Source organism: Cavia porcellus, unplaced genomic scaffold (assembly GCF_034190915.1).
Source record: "Cavia porcellus strain 051 isolate PalLab524CR breed Dunkin Hartley unplaced genomic scaffold, mCavPor4.1 scaffold_26, whole genome shotgun sequence".
In the NCBI taxonomy this organism is placed as follows: domain Eukaryota; kingdom Metazoa; phylum Chordata; class Mammalia; order Rodentia; family Caviidae; genus Cavia; species Cavia porcellus.
Window position 1 is genome coordinate 47,762,807 of NW_026947509.1, and position 26,683 is coordinate 47,789,489.

The 26,683-nt window shown below is 37.7% G+C and overlaps 1 protein-coding gene and 1 long non-coding RNA gene across 5 annotated transcripts in view; one reads left to right on the plus strand and one right to left on the minus strand.

Moving 5' to 3' along the window:
• Positions 1-24,731, minus strand: part of Kansl1l (KAT8 regulatory NSL complex subunit 1 like) — an 84,719-nt gene extending 59,988 nt beyond the window's left edge. For both annotated transcript variants that reach the window (XM_013157343.3, XM_013157340.3), the window contains exons 1-2: positions 23,644-24,731; positions 2,270-2,411 (exon numbers count right to left, since the gene is read on the minus strand). In XM_013157343.3, the coding sequence (XP_013012797.1) occupies positions 2,270-2,411; positions 23,644-24,731 (1,230 nt within the window). The remainder of the gene's footprint in view (positions 1-2,269; positions 2,412-23,643) is intronic.
• Positions 304-26,683, plus strand: LOC134473308 (uncharacterized). 3 transcript variants are annotated; one of them, XR_010043515.1, is made up of 3 exons: positions 304-563; positions 2,327-17,420; positions 23,577-26,683. It is a non-coding gene; the product is annotated as an uncharacterized LOC134473308 (long non-coding RNA). The 3 variants fall into 3 exon arrangements; XR_010043514.1 differs by having other exon boundaries at positions 2,327-16,347; positions 17,271-26,683; XR_010043513.1 differs by having other exon boundaries at positions 2,327-26,683.

Consider the following 26,683-nt stretch of genomic DNA (forward strand, 5'->3'; position numbering starts at 1 on the left):
CGGCGCCCCCCACCCCCACCCCCACTGCCACCCCCACCGCAGCAGCCTTAGGAGCCGAGGCTCTGGGAACATGATGCAGCGAGGAGATCGCGGGACTCATCAGCCGGTTCCTAACTGGATGGCATTATCCTAAGCTGAGGGAAATTTGAAGAGGTTCACCCTATGTAGAGGAAGCAGGTCAGGGCGTGCACTTTGGAAGGGGTGCATCTGTATCTTACCCAGACCTCTTCCTTTCCTCCTTCCCTGCCTTTCTTCCTCACGCTCCTTTCCTCTTCCTCCCTCTGTCCCTCTGCTCCCCGCAGGTATGAGCTCACAGCTTCCTCTCCACTGTGACAACTTATCGCTGGCCCACAAACAGTGAAGCCATGGACCACAACTACTGAAAGCACAAACATGAAGTGAATCTTTCCCCCTTTATGCTGGTTTTATCAGCGTGAACCTGACTAACACAAAGACTGAATGAGTAACCAAAAGTCTGACCAAGTAAAGCTCTGGATTCACTGCTAAATCTGAACACTTAAAAAACTACCAGTTCTTTCAAGCTTTCCCAGAAAATCAAAGAGGTAAGAATACTTTCTAAGCCCAGCATTACTCTGATGCCAAAGTAAAGCAGAAAGGAAAATATAGACCAATTATCTTTCATGAACACTGATGTAAAAATTTTGAACTAAAAATTAGCAGGCAAAATGTAGCAGTACATTAAAAGGATTATAAACCACGACGAAGTGGCATTTATTTCTAGGATACAACTATGGCTCAGGATAAAAGCCAGTGTAATGTACCACATTAACAAAATGAAGGGAAAAGCAACCAAATGATCATCTCAACTGGTGCAAAACCATGTTTTTTCACAAAGCTTGACACTTTTTTCTTTCTGCAAAAGGTCTCACTATGGCACCCTGAACAACTAACTGGTCCCAAGCGAGCCTTCTGCCTTCCTCTCCCAGCACAGCTGTGAATCTGTACAGCGCCACGCCCACAGTCAGCACTTTTTTGTTTGTTTGTTTTGTCTTTTTCCTTTTTATCGGTACTAGGGATCGAACTCACGACTACCTGCTTGCAAGGCAGGTGCTTATGCTGCTGAGCTAATCCCCAGCCCCAGCACATTTTTTTATGATTGAATAAACCTGACAATCTAGGAACAGAAGGAAAGTCCTTCAGTATAGTAAAAGAGACATGGGGGCTGGAGATTTAGCTCAGCGGCATAAGTGCCTGCCTCACAAGCAGGCAGTCGTGAGTTCGATCTCTGATACTGATAAAAAAAAAAAAAAAGACAAATAAATAAATAAATAAGAGAGACATAAAAACCCACAGGAATATCCTCCTCAGTGGTGCAGGATTAAAAGCTTTTCATCTATGATCAAGGCAAGCACGCCGCTTTCACGACTTCCATTCAGCGCTAGAAGTTCTAGTCACATAGACAAGAAAATAAATAAGCATCCACATTGTAAAAAAAGAAGGAAAATTATTTTTTTTCAGGTGATTTGAGCTTATGAATAGTAAACTCTCAATTTTTCACTAAAAAAACCTGTTAGAATAAATTCGTTTAGCAAAGTAGCAGGATATAAAGTCAACAAATAAAAACTAGTTGCATTTTATATATTAAAAATGAACACTGAAAAGAAAATTACAACCCAATTCCATTTATAGTATCAAAATTAATAAAATGCCTAAGAATAAACACAGCAAGTATTTAACCAATGAGATTAAAGATTTGTACAAAGAAAATGCAAAACATTCCTGAAAGATACACATAAATTAAAATACACCCCACATTTATGAATCAGTAGACAGTATTAAAATGTTGATAACCAATATGAAGATGGATGCCCAATATTTTTAATGTATTTAGATTTACTAAAATGTTACATAGAAATCATTCAGATGATAAATTTTGTTATGTATATTTTGCCGCAGTTAAAAAAATCTGGGAACTGGGCATAGTGGCGCAGGGCACACAGCAGGATTGAGAGTTCATGGCCGACCTTGGCTACAGTTTCAGGTCAACATAGTAAGAACAGGTTTAAAAAAAAAAATGAGGGGATATATTAATTTCTACTAACTGAAATGTAGTAAAGACATTTTAAATTACTTAGAGCCTGATAAAATGACCTTAGTAAATACAAAAAGGTTTTACAACGATAACTTCAATTTATAGCAATTATTAAAATTCTTGAACACAAGTCGCTATATTTTATAAAAATGTGTAATATTATGTGTCGTGAAACTAAAACAGTAACGATTTAACAAAAATAAAACACGACAATACCTTCGAAGCACGAATCTGCCTGTGGATATCTGTTAATTGTTGGATTTTGTATTCTAGCTCTGAAATCTGGGCTTGAAGCCACGTCCATCGGCTGCCAACTCTTGCCCGGTCTACCAGCCACTTCCATTCAGTACTGCAGTCACTGTGAAGAAGAAAACCAGTCAAAACACAAAGCCAATCAAGGTTTCCCAGGCTGCTTACTGCCTTCTGTGAGTCCTAGCATAGTCCTTTCTTTACAGAACAGCTAATAACATGAAAGGAGAATGGCAGGTAGACTTGTCAATGAAAAACACTAAATTTCTTTACCTTTCCACCCACAATTCAACACTGTAAACCCAGTAGTAAAATAATCTTTCTGCAGTGTAATACTTTATTTATGCTAAACACTTAAGACAAAGAGGGTCAGTAAAGCAAAGTAAATACAAATAATACCAATATCATGAGCCAAGTATTGGGCAAACCATCTGAACTAGTTTGAAGTCCGTGCAGCAAAGTGTAGTTTATTCAACTTAAGGATATGTAAGTTTCATCTATTAAAACAGGTATCACTGTTCCATAATTTCATAAAATCAATTTTTAAAAAGTGACAAAATTACTAAAAATATGAATGCTTTTCTGCATTTCAAATAATAACCATACCAAATACACAAATTTTGATGAATTTTTAAGATAAAAACCTTGTTAAAAATCTGATTTACATGACTCACAACCAAGAGATAACAAAGAAATTATACAAAGCCTTTCATGTATATTTGAAAATAAAGATTGAATCTTAACTCTTCATAGTTCCTCTATCATTTGGCAAGAATACTGTTCTAATCTATAGTTCGTGAGTACAGATTAATTATATAATATTTCAGCTACCTTAATTAGAAAAGTTATTTGGAATGATAGATGATGTGTGTATGTGTGGTGTACGTTTGTGTGTGTGACAAATTGCCAGGGAAAATTTTCAAAGCAATCGATGGGAAATAACTATTAAATGGCAAAACACAAAAATTCACTTAAAAAGTCTAAAAATCTGTTTTTTTTTTCCAGAAATTTCATTTCACCATTGATAGAAACCAGAAAAAAACATTTATATTGTCCCATATATAGCACAATGGTTCAATGGATACTGTTATAAATACGATCTTACTGATTTCTATAACTGGAGTTAAGTCTATGGTTCTTGAAGGTAAAAAAGATTGACTTGGTAAATGTTTAAAATTTTAAATCCAGAAATAAACATATGGCTTCATTATAAACATCTTATGCAATCTATTATTAGATTATTTCCATGATCAATTAGCACCATAGACACACATTCTGTTGGCTAACACTATTTTATTAAGTTGAAATACAGTAGAAAAATTAACAGTTCAAAAATATTAAGCATACATTTTTGTTACATTGGAACTTCTTCCAAATCCTACAAAAAATAGCATTTAGGCTTTCACCTGTAATAAAATATTGGCTATCAAGTTTCTGGAAATGTCATTTATCATTTTGAGGAAGCTGTTTTCTATTTACAGCTTGTTGTTAATTCTACTCATAAGTCAGTTTGAACTTTGTCAAGTATTTTGTTTTGGTATCTAAGAAAATTATCATTTTTTTCTTTGATTTTGTATATTTAATCAATATTGATTCCGACAACCTATACATGGGTGGCCTTGATGTATTTTTTTAAAAATTTTGCTAGATTGTAATTGGATAGTTCGCTACATATTTTTAATGACTACAAAAAGTGGATATATGGATCTACTATTATTAAAACTTTTGTCTAGTTTCAGAATCAAGCTAATGCTGGCTTATAAAATGGATGGGAGTATTTTTTGGAAAGGACTTGCATAGTATTGGAAGTATCTACTTAAATTTCAATAAAATTAATCAGTGAAGCCATCTACCTGGAACTTGCATGTGGGAAGGTTTTTAATTATTAATTCAATTTCTCTGGTTGATGGAAGGTATTTTATGTTTTCTGTTTCTGCTATGCAATTTTGGTAATTTATATCTTGAATCATTAGCCTACTTGGTCCAAATTTATTGGCATACAGTCATTCATATTATTCCCTGATTTATCTATGAATATGTGTAATATGTGAATGACATTTTTCTTTCCTGCTATTGGTCATTTTTTTCCCTGACCATCTAGCTGGGTAAATTAATTCAATCTTTTCAAATAATTGTATTTTAGTTTCACTGATTTTCTCTACTGCTTTTGCTTCATTATTGATTGTATCTTTTTTTCTTGTTTCCATATTGATTTTTATTCTGTCTTTTTTTTCCTTCCATTTGTTTTAGGTTTCATTCTGTGTAATTTTTAAGTGGGAAATATAGGTCACAGACTTTACACCATTTCTTCTTTTTTTAAAATAAGGATTTCTAGCCTAAATTTTTTTTTATTACCACCACTTCAGTAATTTAATAGCTGGATGATATTAAAAATGATACTGAATTATATCACCAGTTTAAAACATTTTATAGCTTTTGTGATTTCTTCTTGATCCATGAGTTATTTAGAAATACGTACTTTAATTTCTCCATATTGAAGACTCCTATTTGCTAGGAGGAGGACGGTAGAGGATGAAGCCGTGAAGGTAAGGACCAGATGGCTGCAGCCAGGTGCTCCTTGGGGAGGAGGCCTGCCAGTGCCTGCAGCACCTTCCTTTCCTGACACAATCAGCCCAAGAGCTGCCCAGGAGAATCCTGAGGGGAGGGTGAGATGGGGCCCAGGAAAAGCATCTCATCTTCCACAAACACGTGCCTCGCTGGTTACACAGGGAACAAGAGGCGCTGTGTGTATCTCTCTGGGAAGGCCACGTCACTGTGCATCAGCTCCTAATGTGTACACTTCTCAGGGGCCCTGCCAGACTCAGGAGAAGCAGTGACCTTGTCCTAGATGCCCCAGGGACTAACAGCTTCGCACCCAACAACTTACACATCTGAGGGAGCTCAATCAGTAAAACCAGAGCCAAATATTCACCAGCAGGAATCTGAGTAAGAATGCGGTGCAGCCTCCAATCCCGCACATTCAAACACCGGGACACCTCAAGTACAGTCACAAGGTGGCGGAGAGATGATGACCCAACCTAACGACAGACTACCCAACTCCTGGTACCAGAGCTAGCTGGACTTTATTTCCTGACCTAACTGGTAGTTAAGTCTGACAGTAAGATGTGAACCAAAATAATTCGGGTTACTTCTTAGTCTTAATATGGAAACTAATGGAATGCACCCTTGAAAATGACTGGAGTGATGGGCGAAGTTCCAGGGATCGGCTTCCCCAGGGCAGGCGGGAGCAGCCTCCCAGCACAGGGGAGCCGTCGGTCTCATAAGCCCCTTGAAAGGTGTCTGGTTCTTGATTACTAAATGAGGTAAAACAAATCCTGTATGTCCATGTTTCATTCTGACAGTACAGTATGTACCTTAACTTTATTGATGAGTATCATTTAGCTTAACAAGTTCACATTTAAATGCTCACTGTCTTTACGGAGATTACACCTTGACCTAAATCAGTAACTTTAATATTCTACAACCTAGCTGTCCACACATGTACTTGGAAAACAAAAAGATAATTAAAAAATAGGTTTGAACACTAGGAATTCGGCATGAAGACAAACCAAATTAAGGGGTGAGGCTCTAAGCGTCCAAGGACAGCGCAAGGCTGTGATATAAGAAGTGTTCTAAGAGGAAGTGAAACAGGAAAGGGAGGGCGGTGGACTGTCAGGCAGCCCTCCGAGTTTTGATATTAGTTTACAAGAATTCATACACTGAACAACTTTAGTTCTCCAACCATGTGCGTCTGTTACCAAGCCCTCTCCTAGGAAGGAAGGAAGGAAGGAAGGAGAAAGAAGGGAGGGAGGGGAGAAAAGGAGGAAAGAAAGGAGAGCAAGGGGAGCACAAGCTCTGTGGTTGGTGCCTTCTGTCCTTAAACAGAAAAGATGTTGAAACTCAGTACTCAGTTAAATATCTTACCCGTGTTTATAAAGTTCTTATATAATGATGATCACTGACATGCCGCAGCGGTGTGTGAGCACGCGCAGGCAGGTAAACACTGTCTTCTTCTGTTCAGGAAACCAGACAACCATGCGGTGACTGCAAACTAAATACCGGAAAAGAGCCTCGCAGAAAGGAAAAGCAAAGCTAACATCAGCAAGAGATCTGTCCTCCCTGCTTTGGGATTACAAATTTAAAACCTTTCAGAGAACACTTGTTTCTAGGCACCAAAAGAGGCTTAGTGATGGCTCTACCAAACAATGCAAAGGGCACTGATAAGAAAGGGTAAAAGATAATTAAAATAACCCTTGTTCCTCAACAAGGCGAGTATTAAGATCGAATAGAAGCATTTCTTCTATTAATGTCCAATGGGGTTTCCTGTGTTTTGTTCTTTTTTTGTCTCCGAGACAGGTTTTCACTATGTAATTCAGGCTGGCCTTGACCTCACTTTGTAGTCCAGGCTGGTCCTGAACTCATAGCAATCCTCTTGACTCAGCCTCCCAAGTGCTGAGATTACAGGCATGCACCAGCACAACTGGCCATACATCCTTAAACAGTGTCATGTTCTAAGAAAATTAAAATAGATGACTTATGGTGATAATAGTGCCAGATAACACAAAACCTATGAAATTTAAAACCTCAGGCCTAACAGTATAACAATTCTTATAAAAATATTTCCTATCGGCATTTGAACCTAAAATGAAAACAGGCCATCTTTTAAAGCTTCATATAATGGGGCTCCTGTTTCTTGCCTTGACCTGGGTCCTTAAAAGAATTTAGTTCTAATAGAGGCAAATTTAATAAAAATTTAAATTATTTATAAATAGCCTATCAATCACTTTCTTTTTTTTAACACAAGAAGTCTTCACAGCTTGGCCCACTGAAGTTGTGGCCTCATCAGATGTTCATGCAGTGGAATAACACAGCAGTTTTTGAAGTCAGTAACGCAACAACTTACTGAGCTATAAGAAGGTACTTTTGCAGAATTTTCAGCATTTTCTACATAATATATATTGCTAAAACTTCCATTTTAGTCATGACAAAGCTTGACTGTGATCATATCAAAACTGTAACATATCTGACAGGTTTGGGAAAAATTCAAACCAAATCCCATAAGGTATTGCTATCCGTCAATTACATGGGAAACATACATACTAATTCACATTTCCAAATGGTGCAACAGAACTACATACATTTTTATAATATTATAATATAATAGTGTGGTTAATACTTTCAACCACACTAAAGATAACTGTCCTAATTTTTATGCACAAATTGGCACTATTGATGTTAAGATGCCATTAATTTTAAGATATACCTCCAATTTAACAAAATAATACTTAGATTGGGGAAATAATATTAATTATACAAATCAATTATACATTTCACTTTTAGAAACATTTTTTAAAAATACATAAAATAGTGTGTATGTATGTTGAAATCCAAGAAAAAATACTGCACTGAAAATGTTTTTATGAATTGTGTTTTATCTTACAAGTATGAAAATTTATTAAGTTTTTAAAAATGAGTTTGATGACATCAGTTCTGTAAAAAGCCCACTAGTAAAAATAAACAGTACTTGTAGTGTTCAGGTTTATCTAACAAAACTTAAAATTGTGATTCTTACAATTTAAACAATATTCTGCTTTATTAAGGCTTAAATGACAAAAATTTACATATTTATGGAATACTTTCCTATACATATGTATCCTGAAACTACTAAATCAGTATCATTATATCAATTATCTACTGTATTATTTTTAATGGTGAGAACATTTAAGATTTATTTTTGTTTGTTTTTGCCTTTTTGAGTCGGGTCTCAATATGTAGTTCAAACGCCTTGAACTCACTCTGTGGCTCAGGCTGCCTTTGGACTCGCAGTCTCAGTCCTGCCTCAGCCTCCTGAGTGCGGGGACTACAGATGCACGCCATCACGTCAGACAAGGTTTATTTTCTTAGCAACTCACAAAACACAATGCGGACCTTAGTCACCTTACTGACAACAGACTTCCAGAACTTACTGCTTCTACCTCAAGGCAACTGTGCCACTCTGAACAACATCTTCCCATCACCCCTCACTCCAAGAAGTAATCACAAATCTACTCTCTGTTTCTATGGTTTGATTCTCTTAGACTTCCTCATTTGACAAAACCATGCATTTTCTTTCAGTGTCGGGCTTATTTTACTTAGTGTTTTAATGATTTTTCAGGTACAGCTACTTCATTAATGATGGGACTTCTTGCGTTTTAAAGGTTAAAGAGAGTATCTGATTATACATTTTATTGTGAATAAATATGAATACAGAAATGTAGCTATCAATTCAACATACTTACTTCATTTCCTTTGGACTTATAGCCAGAAAGACAACTGGTGGATTATACGCTTGTTCCATTTTTTAACCGAGGAAACTCGTACTGTTTCCGTAATGTCTGTGCTAGTTTCTATCACCCAGTGTATGCGTGGTGGCTTCCTTTTCTCTGTCCTCTCCAACACTCTTAATCCTTTGTCTTATAATAACCACTGTAACAATATGAGACGTGACCTCGCGGTGGTTTTGCTATTTCTCTGATGGTCAGAGACACTCAATGTTATTTCCAATACCTGTTGGTCATTTGCTTCTTTTCTAAAGTGAACCTAGTCAGGTTCTTTGCCTCCTTTTGAATCAGGCTGCTTTCTTGCTGTTGAGTTGTAGACTCCCGTGTATCTTTCAGATATGGAAGATAAAGAGCTCTGATGTCTTGTCAGATGTAAAGCTTGCAACTGTTTTCTTCCATTCTGTAGGCTATGTCTTCATTGTGGTTTCTTTTGCTGTATGAAGACTTTTTTTGTTTGCATTTTGGGTTTTTTGGCTTGTTATTTGTGCTTTAAGGCCATACCCACAACACTAATATCAAACTTTTTTTCTAAGAGTTTCACTGTTTCAAGCCTTTAACCCATTTCAAGTTGATTTGGGTATATGGAATGATACAAGGATCCAATTTCATCCTTCTGCACATAGTGGATATTTGATTTGTCCAATATTTATTGATAAAGTCTATCTTTGCACATTTGTTTGCTACTGATTCTGTCAAAGATCAACTGACCATAAACTCTGGGTTTATTTCTAGGTTCTCTACTCAGTGTAATAGGTCTAATACATCTGCTTTTAATGCTAGTACATGCTGTAAACATTATAATTTTGTGATATATTTTGAAATCCATGCCTGCAGCTTTGTTTCTTTTGCACAGGATTTCTTTTGCTATTATGGGATCTTTGGGGTTCTACACAACTTTTTGGATTTTTCCATGAGTCTACATACATCATGTTGGGTAGTGTGGACATTTCAATGTTAACTTTTCCTATACATGAACACAGGATATCTTTATATTTATTTGTGCCTATTTCAATATTTTATTTTCATCAAAGTTTTTAGTTTTCAGTTTATAGATCTGTTATCACCTTGGCTAAATTTAACTCTAAGTATTTCACTTGTTTTGATACTAACACAGAATATTTTTATTAGTCTTTCAGACACATGTATTTGTATACAGAAATACTACTGATTTTTATATCTTGATTTTGTATCTGGCACCATCATTGAATTTACTATTTCCAACTTTTTTTTTTTTTTTGGTGGAGTCTTCAGAAGTTTGTATGAGGAGGGTTACATCATTTGAAAAGGTAATTTAATGTCTTCCTTTCCCATCTGGATGTCTTTTATTTATTTCCTGCCTTACTGCACTGGCTAGGATTTCTAGTACTAAGTCAAGTAAGCTATTGAGAGTGCTAGAGTCTCAATGTCTGTATCCTCTTCAGAAGCGTATGACAGCATTTAGAGGAGGTGGGGTCAAAGGGCCATTAGGTTCTACCTGCGACCTACAATTAGTATCCTTATAAAAGAGCTCTAAAGGAGTTTGTTCATCTTTTCCACCCAGCTAGGAGACACTGTCTTTAAAGCAGAGAATAAATTCATTAAATGCTGATTCTGCTGGTACCTTCACATTGGACCTCCCAGCCTCCAGAACTGTAGACTGTTAAGTCTCTGTAGTTTATAAATTCCCTAGTCTAAGGGATTTTCTCATGGTGGCATGAATAGATTCAAATAGTGACACTGCCAACAGTTCTGCTCAATGATCCAACAAAAACTTTGTAGAATTGATATGTTTTTTTATCTTAAAGAGGGTCAGATTAAACATACCAAAACAGAACAGTTCATAAAGAAACAATTTAAAGAAATAAGGATTTCAAATCAAGTCCACTGGAGATCTTCACTGCCTATCTTATTGTCTCTAGTTTTCTTCCAAATAGTTGTCCCCATCTTCACACACATTGAATACATACTGCATATTATAGAACTAATCAAATCATTACAGGATGATGAAGGCTTTTTAGGTATTTAAGACCTGACACTGGAGAAGTCAATAATGACTACCATAATGTCTCTCATTCTTTTTGTAGTAGCTGTCCTTATTTTTATGTATGCTAAAGAGACTAGACTAATATCACTCTGAACAGTGAATAATAGTATTGCTAGATTTTATATCATAATGTTACAGAATTAGCATTGGGTTTCTTAGTGTCTCTTCTTCTTCAGAGTATCTGTTCATTACATCCTGCATTATATAATCTGTTACTGTAAATAGTATAAAAAAATTCTTCCCATGTGTGAATTTCTACATGTATATCTATCCTTTCTGTATTATAGGGAAGAACAGATCATAACAAGACAACAAAACAAATTCCTAGAAAAACATGCAATGAAAAAAACACATAAAACCACAGTATTGGGTGATCTACCATAGTACTATGCTTTCTCTTGTTATTTTCAATACACTTGTCCATATCATCAGGCTTTATATAGTTAAGCATAGTATTACATAGCTATTTTTATAAAAACACAACTTTGAAGACATTGCAGGACTTGAGAGTGGTTAATAATCAAAACCAGTACGGATATCTTTTTTTTTTTCCTTTTTATCGGTACCAGGGATCGAACCCACGACTGCCTGCAATGCAGGTGCTTATGCCGCTGAATTAAATCCCCAGCCCCTTGGACATCTTTTATATCTTGTCATCTTCAGAGTAGTTGCCTCTACTCTTAGACTTGACACTATCAAGCATACTAAATTCGAATAAAATCAACCAAGGAAAAACTGCGGTCTAACAAACCAGCTTCAAATAAGATCTGTCATAGTAAGACAATGTAAGCAATACAGGGTTTTCAGTTTAACTTAATCTACTCTGTTTCTTTTTTTAGTGTATCGAGGTTATTTATATTAAAGATTATAGCTTACCATCTCTGCCTCATATCTGCTATTCTATTTTCTGCTATAATTTGTCCACTTTACTCTTTCATTCCACTGTCTGCCCCATTCATTGAGGCCTCTCTGCCACTGTTGCTGGAATCCTGGTATTTTTTTTTCTCTCTCTCTGGAATGTCCTTTGGTATTTTTTGTAGAGTTGGGTTGGTACCCATGAACTCTCACAGTTCCTCCTTGTCTTGGAAATATCTTATTTCTCCATTAATTATGAGAGAGAGTTTTTCTGGGTACATCAATCTTGGTTGTAGATTATTTTCTTTCAGGGCTTGGACTATTTCCCCCTAGGCTCTTCTCGATTTGAGAGTTTGTGCTGATAAGTCTGTTGTTATTTTGATAATTTTTCTGTTGTAGGTAATCTGCTTCTTTTCCCTGGCTGCTTTTAATATTCTGCTCTTGTGGTAGATTTCTGGAATCTTATTATTAATATGTTATTAATATGTCTGAGTGTAGATCTGTTTTGGTTGTTGGTGGCTGGAGTTCTATATGCCTTATTTATCTGGATATCATTTCTTTTTCCTATGCTTGGGAAGTTTTCCTTTATTATATCTGTGAATAGTCTTTATAGTTCATTTTTGGTTACTCCTGCTTCTTCACTCACGTGTTTTATTCTTAAGTTATATATCCTTTGTCATCTTCTAGCCTTTGAATTGTTTCTTTCTGTTCCTCAAGAGATCTTTTCTTTCATGATCATGTATCATAAATCTGTCTTCAAGTTTCAAAAGGCTAACTTTAGTTTCTGTCAAGGCATTTTGCCAGTTTTCAATGGAGTTTTTAGTTTCCTGGTAATCTCTTTGGATCTGTTTCATGTATTTTAGGTTATGTTTAAATTCTTCATCAAAGGTTTCTCTTTCTTTTCTGAGTTCCTCCATTCTCCCATCTGTGTTCTCTTGGAAGGGGCTTATCATTTCTTCAGTCTTTTTATATGTTGCTCACTTGGATCAGAAGTAGTTTTAAATTCATCTATGAGATCGTGAAGACATTTCTTTATGTCCGCTGATGCTGTGTCTAGTATTGGATGGTTACTGCACTAGTTCTCTTCTGTATTTACTTCTCCTGGGCTTATTTTCTCATGTTCAGCAGCTGGAGATTTTTTTTATTTCTATCTCTTGTCATGTTTCTGGTTTCTTTCAGACTGGTGTGTCCTGCGGGTCTCTGGCCCTCTCCATATTGCTTAGGGTCTTTCCGAAGCATGCTGACTGGGGCTTTGCTCCCCTCTCCAGTTTGCTGTTATCTGCGGTACACGCAGGGATACAGGGACAGTGCAGGCTAGCCTCGAGCCTCTGAGCCAGTCAATCTGCAAGTTAGGTTGCACCTTGTGGATGTCACAGAGTCGTGACAATTTTGTACCTGCTTATTGGGTCCCAACCAGAGGTGTGGCTCAGCTCCAACAGATCCTGCCAGTTCTTTCTGCGCCAGGGGCAGCTGACTGATGTCACCACAGCACTGGACTCTGCCCAACTCCAAGATGTCCTCCACCAGTCCTCTCTGTGTCAGGGGCAGCCTACTGACGTTGCCACAGCACCGGACTCTGCCCAATTCCAAGATGTCCTCCAGCCAGCAACAGCAGCCACGGGACCCAATCCCTAGCACTCACCAGGAATCAATGCAGTTCTTCCTCTTGGATCCACTGCACACTGCGTCACATGTCTTCACTGCGCTCTGAGCTCAGCGCAGATCAGTCAGAAAACTGCGCAGTGCACGACTTTGGCCCCCAGGTGTATGGTCCTCTCGTGATCTCCAGCGTGGCCAGGTGGCTCTGGCTGCTTCATGGGTCCCTGGGATCCAATTTCCAGCAGTCACTGAGAGCCAATATAGCTCTTCCCCTTGGATCTACTGCTCACTGCGCCGCATCCTCCTAGTAAGGGCCTGGGATTTGCCAACTCCTGTCATCAGCAGCTGCGGTCTCAGCACAACTTTGGATTGCCCGGGTGCACCTAGTACAGCATGGAACGGGTCTCAGTAAGCGTGTGTTTGAGTTCTCCACCTGTGCTTTTCCTTCCTCTTCCTAGTTTTATTTTTCCTTTCAGCTACCGCCTTGGTTAATAAGGATTGTTATCCATCTGGCCCTCTCCATGTTGTCAAATTCTAGCATCTGATCTGATTTCTGCACAGAGGCTCTTCATCCAGCCCCCTAGCAAGCTGCCTTTTTTTTTCCACCCTCTGTCTTCTTGTCTTTCACTGATTTCTGCTCTGATCCTTGTTATTTTCTTCTTTATACTAATTCTGAGTTTAGGGGTTTGTTTTGTCTCTGATTCCTTGTGTTATGTCATTAAACTTTGTTCCTTTCTTAAATTGCTGTAAGTTTCCCTAAGATGCTTTTGCTACATTCCATAAATTTTGGTATGTTGGATTTTCTGTTTTTGTATAACAAGGTATTTTAAAATTGCTCTTTACCTATTAATCTACTAGCGTATCAGGATCATGTTGTTTTATTTGTGAATTTTCAAAAATTCCTAGTATTAATTTTTGACTTTACACAATTTTAGCTGGAAAAGATACATGATATAATTTGATTTTTAAGTCTACTAAGATTTATATGTGTGTCCCACCACATGATGTATCCTGGAGAAGGTTTTCACAGGTACCTCAAAGCAATGTGTGTTCTGCTGTTAATGGATGGGATGCTCGGCATATGTCTATTACATTCGTTGGGTTTTAAGTGTATCTAGATGGTTTATCCATTGTTGAAAGTCTTCTTCTGTTACCATACCACAATCTGCACTCTCTTCAGAACTATTATTTTTATTATATATCTAGATAGTTAAGTATATATTTACAATTTATACTTGCTTGGACACTACCAAAATGTAATGACCTATTTGTCTCTTTTTATACTTTTTTAAAAGTGTACTTTTTCCTCATAGAACTGTAACTATTCCTATTCTCTTCCAGTTTCCATTTGCATGGAATATCTTTCTTGATTTATTTGCTTGGATTGTAATGTGTGTCTTTAAATCTGAATTGAATTGCTTGGATTTTTTTCAGTTCTTTCAGCAACTTTAGTTTTTAGACTGAGGAATTTAATCAGTTTACATTCAGGAGGTAAGAGTAAGGACAATGACATTTTTTAAAACGTAGACTCTATGTTCCTTTCTTTGTCTTTTTGTCTTCCTTTACTGATGATTTTCAGTAGTGGTGTGTTTCAAATCCTTTCCCTTTTTGGTTTTATAGTTTATGGCTTATGGGTTTTGATTTATTGTTTAGCTTTATGGTTACCATGAGGCTTACAAAAATACAACTTATGGGTATGACTGTATTTTAAAGTGATAACAACTATACTCTTCCATTTTCTATCGCTCTAAAGAAGTATCAGAGGCAAGATACTCCACAAAGAAAGGAGATTTGTGTAGCTTGGTTTGGAGACTGAAAGCCTGGCTGCCTCACCATTCTGGACTGACTCCCAGGATGGCAGAGTGTGAATGAATGATGGAGACACCACATGGGGAGCCAGCAAGGCAGCACCAGCAACGCAGCAAAAGTGCGGGGCCACTCTTGCTTTTTCCTCATCAATCCTCTTTCAGCAACTAAGTCCCATGATAACTACCTTAATCCCTTCCACAGGCGGCACCCACAAGGCTCCACCTATGAAAGCTCACCCCATTTCTCACTATCACCAAACTGGGAACTAAGTTTCCAACAGGGAGACACACTTAAATCATATCCAAATCATAACAATAATAACTCTGACTGCATCAAAACACAGTCCACATTTTTAGATTGTGTGCCGAACAGCAAATTATTAGCTATTAAACAGTTTTGTAATTTAACCATCCGAGTAGACATGTTAGCATAATTTTCATATCACTGTTACTGAAGTACATTTACATTTACCAGCAAGTTTTACAACTTCATGTGAATTCTTGTTACTACTCAGCATTCTCCTCAGCTTGAAGAAGTCCCCTGAGCATTTCCTGAGAGGCAGTCAGATGACTGAGGCCCTCAGCTTCTGTGATGAAGTCTCAGCTCTCTGTTGCTTCTGAAGGATCACTTTACTGGTCAGATTATGTGTAATAGGGAAATTTATTTTCTTTTAGTATTTTGAATGTGTCACCCCCTGTCATGGTTTATGTCTGTGGTCCCAGGCCTCATGAGTTTGCATTGTGCATTTGTGATTGTTCATTGTCTAGTGCTTAGATTGATGGTGTCAGTGCTACACCCACATAGGGGTGGAGCCAGGATGGGATGTAATGGCAGGAAGAAGGTGTGTCTTACTCTCTTTGCTGGTTCTGGCTTGCTGTTTGCAGCCACCATGAACTGCAGCCCAGCCATGCCAGCCTGCCTTGGAGCCAACTGAGTATGGACTGAAACCTCCAAAAACTGTAAGAAATAAACCTTTCCTTTCCCAACTTGGACTTCAGGTATTTTGTCAAAGTGACGAGTAAAAAGTAACTAGGACACCCCCTTATTTTTTTTATTGGTCTGCAAATTTTCTGAGTAATGGAATGCCAGCCACCTTTTTATTTAATCTCTTTTAAACTTGTTTTGTTTATGTACTGTTTCCTGATGCTGTTGAGTCATCTCTGTCTTCTCATACAGTTTGCTGAGCTCCCTTAAAAACAATTATTTTTCATTGTCGTGAGAGAATTCATAAATCCTTCCCTCTTGGGGTCTGTTATTGGAAAGTTATTCTTCCAGGGGTGAAACGCTGCCTTGCGCTGATGCCCGTTAGGAGATGGAGCACTGGTCGACTCTACCTGTTACACACTGGCCTCAGCGTGTGTGAAGGTACAGCGGGCTCAGTGAAGACATGGGAGTGTGTGCAGCGTCGGATCTGAGGACAGCATGGGTGGAGACAGCAGGTACCCCCAGCATACAGAACCCTGGGTGTCCACAGCTATGCAGGGCATGCTGGGGCCTTTAGTGCTGAATGCCGTTCCGGCCTCCTGATTTGCTTCCCCCATCTGGGAAGTGGGGTCCAGGGGACCACACTGTGCACTGACAGTGATGTGCAGTGCATGGCCTCTGTAGTCACACTGCTGGGGCAGTACAGGGCCACACCTTCAGAGGCTGGGGCCGAGGGCACACTTACGCCTGTAGAGCAAGCATATCCACTACCACGTTGATAATGGTCCGTGACACAGTGTGAAACTTAGCACAGTGAAGGCACTCCTGAGCCACAGCTAGCTCCTTGTGTGTCCTTGGTGGCGGGCACAGAGCCACCCAGACTCCAGGGCTCTGGCTGGGCTGGCGCTAGGAGCTCTCCTGTCTGAGGCAAAGGTGCACACTGGGAAGCCACAAAGCCAAGGCTGTGAATGTGGTCATATGTGGTCATATGAACACGGTCACAAAGCCAGGGTCTGGCATTCAAGTAAGCGACCCAGCAAAGCACCAGCCTGGGGCACACACCTGAGATGGGGCAGGGGTGGCACCTAGCGCATGCCTGACACTGAGAGAGCCGCCTTAGACAAGCCCCGCTCCCCAGCTGTCCTTTCCGTGCAGTGGGTCACACTGCTTCACCCCCTCCTCCACTGTGACCTGAAGGTCCCTTCTTGGACCCTCATGCTCTCCGGGGTTGGGTGGGGGCTATCCACGGGTAGATGACTGCATCTCAGCTTTTGTCAGGGAGGGAGAAGGGCTAGCATCTCCTGCTGTTTTGCTGCTCTCCCCTCCTAAGCTGTAACCCAGGCAAATGCTTATGAGGACTTCCTCCTGGGAAACAAAATCACAACTTGCAGAACCACTCCAAAGGAGCTTTCCTATCCTGTTTCCCCTTATCCTCTAGGACTGCTATTTTGTTTCTCCTGTGAAAATGGTGTTTCTAAAACTGAAGGTAAACAGGACTTTTAAGGGATACACATTATGTACAGCAGTCTGAAGAAAAATTACTTCTGCCGCCTATAGAGCACTTGAAATATCATGGTCCAGAAAGATGGTAAGTTTCTCCACTTGTCTCCATCTGTGAGAATCAGCGTAATCAACACTGTCATAACTTGATCATCCTCAGTTGTGTTGGGGTAAAGAGGAAAGAATTGTAACTTCAACATTTAAAGAAGTTCATACAGCTGTAAGCAGCGTGGTGCTTTTTAATCAAAGCCTCCATTTTCACAGCAATGCTTTAACTTCTTGGCTAGTTTAAGGAAACAAGCAGATTTCTGCTTTGTTTTCGACACTAAGATATTAAAAATGCTTCAGTCGACTTAACTTTGTCCTAATCCATCCAAAGTATTTAGATATAACAGAACAGCCTGAAAATTTAGTTCGAACAAGCCAAAATTTCAGGTGTGCCATTCAGTCTAACACTGAGCCAAGTCGGTGACACATGGTCTAAGATCACCACCTTACCCTGCTAGAAGAACACATCTTAAAATCCAGTGAGCTCATTTAATTGAAGTACTTTTTCCTCAAAGGACTCACACAGTACATTTTATCATTTTTAAAGCTAACCCACTTCATGATTATAATTCTGAAGTTCCTCCCTTCACTGTGCTACTTCTTCCCTACAGAATGGAAAGCACTTTTCAAATACCATTGCAGATTCTCCAGAATTGCCTTCCATTTAACGTCTTTTTTTTTTTTTTTTTTTTTTTTTTTTTTTGTCTTTTTATCGGTACCGGGGATCGAACTCACGACTGCCTGCTTGCAAGGCAGGCGCTTATGCCGCTGAGCTAAATCCCCCGCCCCTCGTCTTGTTTTTCTTAAAATCAAACTTGTTTCACCTACTTCATCAGTTTATAGCATAAGAGATGAACGTGAAAACAGTTTGTAAACTCTACACTATACAAATGTAAAGGTACTCTTGTTTATCATCTTAACAAACGGAAAGTTAGCAGCCTCTCTGCTCACACTGAGTTCCTGTTCCTAGTTATCCTATTCATCAGCGAGATACTAGATACTTCACTTGTTGGCTTTATTTTGTTTTCCTGCTCAACGGCAAAATAGCAGTAATAAACCTATGAGTATTCATTTCTGTGGGCCTACAAGAAGCTACTTTGCTCTTTTCTGTTTTTCAATCCGAAAGGATTCACCCAACAACTCTACTTAAATAATTCTTTTTTGTCTTTTGAGGGTTTTTTTTGGTGAAAGCCTAAATCTGGTTTAAAAAAATTTTTTTTTGCCTTTTCAAGCCTGCTAAATAAAATTCAAAAAAATTTTAACAATTATGGAGACTAATTTGGGGAAATGATAGGTATCTTTCCTTAGCACTTGAGGCAGTTATGTGATATGAAAGACCAGGCTGGAGTTCTAAGACCTTCCTACCAGGTCATAGCTGACTTACTGGTAACCCATCCACATCCTCTTATATATAACCTGTTCAATACACCTGATTTCCCAGCTGCCAACATTCACGTTTCTTGACCAAGGGTTTCTTTTCTTTGCTGTTGCTTGACTCTGTTTTGGCCACTCAACTGGCAGACCAGAGCCGCCTGCAGTCAGAAGTTGATGGGAACTACCCTTGTTCCCACCTGTCTCGTGGGTTAGTGCTGAGGTGTGATTTCACACTGTTTCTCCCCGAAGGATTAAGCCCCAGTCACTGATGCCCTCTCATGCCCTGGCACTTTCCTACTCCATCTGATTATCTCCAGACTTTAAAGTATATCAAAGAAAAGGAATCTGACTTAGAAAGATTTAAGAATAATCTTGCTTAGGGTCACAGAGTAAGTCATGATTATAATACAATTATTTTCAGAACAAAATGAGCTTTTTCACTTGTTTTGAGAATGAAATATTAAGAAAAAATTCTATTCATATTACAAACCTTCAAAAAGAAAAAAAGAAACAAACCTGTATTATCTCAAACCTTCAAAAAACATGAAACCTTCCTAAAATCCTTCAACAAAATCAATTTTCTTACCACTTAGTGCACACTACCCATTCAACCACAAGTTATTTTTAAAGCGTATCAGTAACAACTGCAAGAATTTATGTTCTGACTATATTTATGGAGGGAAAGTAAAAGGGGCAACTCAAATATGTATTTAAAACAACAAGGCACTGGTAATGGCTAATCAGTGTTAATTCCTGACCACAGTAAAAGAATTCATGTTTCCTATCAGAGTTACAAACTCAAGAAAAATAGAAGACATATGAAGACATATAATAATATAATCTAAGGTTTTTAAGGCAAATATAATACATCTAATTTAATGATTTTTAAAGACACAAATATTATAATAAAATCATTACTTTTAGCCTCTGTATTTTGGCATAATTCATTCATTCATTTATTCCTTAAACATACTTTCATGCAGTATCTAAGATACACAAAATACCCTGGCAGCCAGTTTGGTATTAGAGTCAAAGAAGGAGGGAAAATGACATCAAGCAGCAACTCCAGATTTAAGAATTAAAAACATATGCAGCCACCTCGGTGTCCATGGAGCCCTGTTTCAGGGTTCCACAGAGAGCAAACTCCAGAAGCCCAAATGCCTTAGGGAAATGACACAGTATGTGCATATGACGTATACACACCTTCTCCTATCTGCTTTCAAGCATTTTTAGATTAAGCTGTCTAGTACAATGGAAATGTGGACATTAAACTACTGTTTGAAGAATAAAGTCAGGGAAAAAAAGACTGTACATATTTGACATTGACACAATTATTTTTCAAGTATTTTAGTCTATGGTTTGCTCAGTCTATGAATACGGAACCTATGGATAGAGAAGATTAACTGTATAAAGAGAAATTTTACAGACTGCCAAGCCCAACTTTTTAATTGTATACACCTACATATACATATACATATACATATACATATACATATACATATACATCTATGGCGATATTCACCCATCCCACTCAACAAATTACAAACAACCAGCAAACAAGACAGTAAGAGGCAATAGATCTATGACAACAGAGAAAGAAACCCTTGCCCTCAAAATAAGCGCAAGTCAGTTTTAGTAGTTGCCACTATGGAAGTCATGATTTTAAGCTGAGAAGTCTTCCTAATCAGTAGAAATAATGAAAATTTAATTATGTTAGCACGCACTTAAAAATTTAGGTCCATAAAAATGCATTTTATTCACTATTTTATGTTTAATTCTGAAAAGCATAGGTTAAAATATTCATCTACATTTGAAAAATTAGTTTCCACGAATGTACAGAAAACACCAAAAATTTAACTTTAGAAGAAAGAAAATAACTCTGGGGGCTGGGGATTTAGCTCAGCGGCATAAGCACCTGTCTTGCAAGCAGGCGGTCGTGAGTTCGACCCCTGGTACCGATAAAAAGATTAAAAAAAAAAAAAGAAAAGAACTCTGCATATTATACATTTTAAAAGAATTTAACAGCTGAAATGTAACTGATTAAACCCAACTTAAAAATAAAATCATTTTTATACTCATATCAAAAGATAATTACATTTGTGTTGTGTTATTAAAGTTCAGTAAACTTCAAAATGTATCAAATGTTGAAGAATCTTTTTCACATGAAATTTACTAATGTCAGCAGAAATATTCAAAACAAAATTTAACATCTAATGTGTATTTTGAGTAGCAAAGACAAGCAATAAAAACCTAAATAAGTAATTCAGTCTCTAAGTTATATAAATAACTATTATAGAGAATTATTATTTATGTGTATATAGATGAGTCTGACACTAGAATGTAGTTGGAGTTTTAAAAATACAGATGTAGGCTTTAATAACCAAGTCATCATAATACTAAAAGGTCAGTAATTTAAGTAGCTGCAAACTAATGTTGAAACTTCTTAGACTCATTTTTTCCTAAAATCTATGAATTCACAAAGCCCCTCGGGTTGCCGAAGAGACAAAAAACAATACGAAAAACTTTCTAAACCAGAACCCAACTTTTTTCTAAGTTACTTCAGTTTTGCTCAATAAACTGACAGTACTGACAAGAAAATAAATGGAAGGTATATTGTTTGATGTTTTGTATTACGTATTTTTTAATAGTTTGGATCTCCCCATGTATGTAGGTTTTATACAAATGTTTGAAGTGTCTTTTAGTAGGAAAAATACAATTCTTAAAACAAAATTTTGATCTATCAATAATTATATGCGTACGACATTAAGAAATTGACAGAAAGTACTGAAACCCTTCCTACAAGTTAGGTTATTTAAGATTATTAGATGTATTGGCAACCCATAAGCATAAGACGTGATTTAATGATAAAATGTATGACAGACTAGGGAATGCCAGGGAACAGTGAAAGCAAATACTAATAGAAATAGCATTACATACCAAGTAGTCTAGGAAGTTTTAAGTTTATTTCTCTTGGTAGGTTGTAAGAGACAAACTTGCCTTTAGCTCCTCTCAACAATAAAAGAGTAAATAATTAACCTACTAAATTGTATTAAATTGAATTCCTTCTACAAGTATTTTAAATATAAAAACAGATGTATTTCTTAGCTTCTTTTAAAGCACAAGCGCTTGCCATTATTCCGGTGGTGAGCATCAGTCACACACAGGCTTAACATCATATGCATGTGGGCAAAATCTCAGATCCACCAGCTTCGTTAGCTTTTTAGTTGCAGGCAAATCACCTACCCATACCAACTCTGTTTCTTCTTCAGTAAATAAAGACAGTAACAACTACACCTTAAAGTTGTCGGAACAGTTAAATGAGGTAACATGTAGACGCATCCAGCACAATACCAGCCAAAAGATAATCTGTGCTTCATAACTATTATAATTCCAATATTCAAGCAAATTTTAATTACAGTGAAATTAGAGCACGAAGAGGCCACTAGAATGCCCACTGTGCTGTTTCATTTCTCACCAAAGAGGGGGAAAGCTGATCTGATATTTATTAGGAAACTCTAATTTTGTTTGGCTTCTACTTCTATTCTTACTCATTTTTGAGAATCTGCAAAAGTGACACACTTCTATAGGTAACTGATATCAATTTGAAGGTATCAATAGATTCCCTGTAAATTGATTAAAAACTATGCTCTAGGGCCAGGGATTTAGCTCAGTGGCACAAGCACCCACCTAGCAAGTGTGAGTCTGTGGGTTCAATCCCCAGTACCAAAAAATAATAAATAAAACAAACAAACAAAAATTATACTCTACCTGGCTATTTAAATTGTCAAATTAAATATATTCAAAATTCAATTCCTCATCACTGGCCAAATTTCAAGATCTTGGCAGCCACATAGGATGCTGGATAACATAAATATAAAACATTTCTATTATCTAGGAAACTGCTATCAGAACTGTTTTGAAGGGTTATCACAGTGTGACAGTAAAAAATTCTCTGTATTTTAAAAATGACTTAAGTATCTTTGTTTCAAGTAAATGTCCAAAAGAGCAAATGTTAAATACCTTCTGTACAGCTGAACCTCTAGTGTTCAGTATGTAGCAAGCCTTCCACAGGTACCCTACGTAGGCTTGACATTATAGTTTTATTTTAGTTATATTAATGCAGGAAACAGTGATTGAGTAGGCAAAAGTCAAGGCTGAAAGCTATGAATGAATATATAGTTTTTAAAAAGTAGCAGATAAATGTCTATGTTCTCTCATCTGACAAATCCTTAGTGCCACTGAAGACTTCCAATGTGCAGATCTCAATGTTTGTTTTTTTTTTTTTTTTTTAGTTTAGGCCATTCTTAATGGCTGGGTCACTTAATCAAAAGATTTTGCTTTTATTACATTTATAAAATAGAAGAGGGCTTACTTGCAGCTAATTAGTGTTATTACTCCTGCATGAGTTTTCCCTAAACAGAACAGCTGAATTATTTTTCAATAGTATGTATTGGGTCAGACCTCTATCAACAGATTCTGCATCTGCAGACTCCACCAACCACATACCACAAACAGGAAAAGAACTATATAGACTTTTGTATGGGTTTCTTTCTTGTCATTATTCCCTAAGTAATGCACTATAACAACCACTGGCACAGCGCTCTCGGTGTACGGGCTATCGGTAGCCCAGGGAAGATCTCAAGCGCACAGGAGATGCATGTACACACCAGTACTGCACCATTTTCTATACAGGATTTGCACATCCTCTGCAGATCCGATTCACACACAATGGCTTAGCAAAGGAAACATTTTAAAAACTCACTGAACTTTTATAACTTAAAGATTATGGCATTAAGAGTTTAGAAAATCTGTTTCCTTCTAGCATACCCTGAAACCAAGTGCTGGAATACACAGAACAGGAAAAGGTCTAACAAAGAGTTTGCACTTACACGGACACGTTTCTTCTAATGGCAAATTCATCCGCATCATCCTCAGAGCTGCTGTCAGTTGCATCAGAATCCAGACCCTCTTCGACGTGCGACAGCAGCCCTGCTGCAGACAGTGCGAATTTCTGGATCTCTGCAGCCGTGCACCGAGCAAAGCCATTCTGTGTATCAACGCACAGTTTATTCTCTGCAGTCAGTACGTTGACCTCTGGCTTAACTTCGGTGCACTTAGATAAACTGTGATCCAAAACCGAGGTAGGTTCGTGAAAACTTTTCGTTTGGGGCAGCTGATGCTTCATAGAAAATTTCATCTGCTGACCATAGTGCTCAACAACGTGCTTTGCCAGGAGCATCTGCAAGTGCTTCCGAGTTCTTCTCGCCTGGCTCAGTAAAATTTTCTGTTTGCTTACACAGTGAAGTAAACGTGCATTCACCTCCTCCTCTTTCACAGCAGCTGAGGAACTATTAGGCACATTGGAGAGGCCAGGTCCAGGTTTCTTTTGAGCACAGTACAATAAACTCTTTTTAACATCAGCATCAGTAACTTTATCCAAAAGGGCGTTCTTTTGGAACTGTTTACAGTTTTGCAGTTGTGCTTTGGTATCTGCACTGGTATCTTTAATCAGATTTGACTCCAGAATGACCTGTGTATCTTTCATGCACTGGCTTGGATCTGACAGAGGTTCCTTCTTAATGAACTCTTCAGAACGCGAATGGCACACTGTACTGAGCTGAATATTGCTGCCGTTACGCAGGATGCTCCTCAGCTTATTGCAGTTGGGTTCCCCTGACTTCTTTTGTTTATAATTTTCATTGTATTTATTTAAAGTAGAATTAGAACTCATTAGAAGAACTGTCTGATAATGTTTTGAAGGCTGGGGAGAGCCAAAATGTTTTAGATTCACAAAATTAGTGTTAAGAGTGGGTTCCGGAGTTGGAAATCCCAGCAACTGAGAGAAAGCGTCTCCCTTCAGATTTTCATCTATAGTTCTCGCACTCTCCATGCACAGCATCTTGTCAGACTCCATGGCACTTGGCAAAGCTGAAAAGCAGAGACCCTTTGCTGTTGCTTCCCTCAGAGCTGGGGTCATGGCGATTCCTGCAGAGAATTACTGGAAACCTAAAATAATATAAACATAAGTGACCATATATCTAGAAAAAGTTTTATGCTTATACTTTTCCAAAAGCACAAATATCTTGATGTTACTGATTAAAATATAAAACCATTTTTCCTTTATTTCTCAGCTTCCAACTTTATCTAATAAAGGACTAAGCTATTATTCTTCCCTCTGACTACAAGGTTAGTATCTAATACGCCCACTAAAGATGCACACCACTGGCCAGGAGTACAGCTCAGCGGTAGAGAACCTGGATAGCAGGCTGAGGCCCTGAGCTTAATCCCCATCACTCCCAAGGAGGAGGGAAGGAGGGAAGGAAGCGAGGAAGCAGGTAGGCTGGTTTAACTTTATCACGATGCTTGAGAAATAACTGTGGATGCAGAATTCCATTTTTTGATAATGTTTAGTCAGATTAAAAGAAATTATTCTACTTGGAATCTTATAACCACACTGGAAAATGAGACTCAATTCTATAGTTTCATCAAAAAAGAATTATTTATCTTTGTGAAATACAGTAACACTAAACTTTCATTTCTGAATTTAACTGTCAAATCTGAAAATAACATTAAGAACTGAAACATAATATTTTCGTAAGACCTAAATGAACTGATCCAAAATTAAAAACCTAAATTCATAACTGTTACAAATAATATGATAGTAAGACCTTTCCCATCTCTTATCACGTTTCCTGAAAATTTATCTGCAATGCTTTTTTTCTTCTTCACAAATGGATTTCAATAGTTATCTCTGTAGAAGACATTACTTCCTTTGAAAAACACTGCAGACTGCCAGATACCAACTCTACATTAATCCTTTAAGTACATAAATTTCATTGTATTTTATCAAAAAAAAAAAAAGTGTGAAGCCTTATATTCTGATTCACCAAAAAGGTAACTCACTACCATTAAAATTATGAAGCTTGTGGGGCCAGGGATTTAGCTCAGAGGCATAAGCACCTGCCTAGCAAGTGCAAGGCTGTGAGTTCGATCCCTGGTACCAAAAAGTAAAAATAATAAAATGATAAAGCTTGAATTGCTAAGGAGAATTTTTACATCATTAACAGTTATGAGCTCTTAAAAATACGTAAACATATGACTTTTCATAGTTATTTAAATGGCTACTCTTATACTGTCTGTCTTCATATACTAGCTTGAACCCTTCCTTCACGCTTATTTTTGTAAACTCTATGCACAAATGACCAAGACAGGAAAAAAGGGTACAAAACCTTCCATGTTAAAAATATCACAAAGATTACAGCCAAATAACAGACAAGGAGAAGGCATCCACCTCCAACAGACGTAACAGACAAATGCTAAGACCCGGAGAGATGAGGAACCCCTCCTCCAAGTGGGCAAGGACAGAGCGGCAAGGACTCCACTGACCACGGCATGCGAATGGCACTGGGTTAAGAAAGCAACCTTCTTTCAAGTCTAACAACATCATTTATCATGAGGATGAAGGTAAACAAGATTTCTTACATCTGCTGAGACCATGAATTGCTCAGTAATTTGTCCATCAAGTAGAAAATGTTTGTCAAAGGCACAAAAGAGAGCAAAGTCTGCAACAGGAAAACACCTTTTCAAAACAATCTCGATGTCTAAACAAGAGGATGGATAATAAAACATGACGAACGAATGTGTTGAAAGCTAAAGAATAATTTATGAAAAGACCTGGAAAAGCAATTAAGGTAAAAAGCAAAAATACAGAAGTATATAGTACCATACAAATACACAAACATAAAGCCGCACAATGTCAGTGTGCAGAGAAATGTTTACAAGAATAAAAAGCAAGCCAGAAAAATCCCCACCAAGCTTCTAACCATAGCTGCATCAAGTTCTTTAAAACACAACACAGAACGCTGGTGTAAGAGGGCTCATATTTCAACTACAATTGTTTTCCTTAGGGGAAAAAGAATAAAAGCAAAA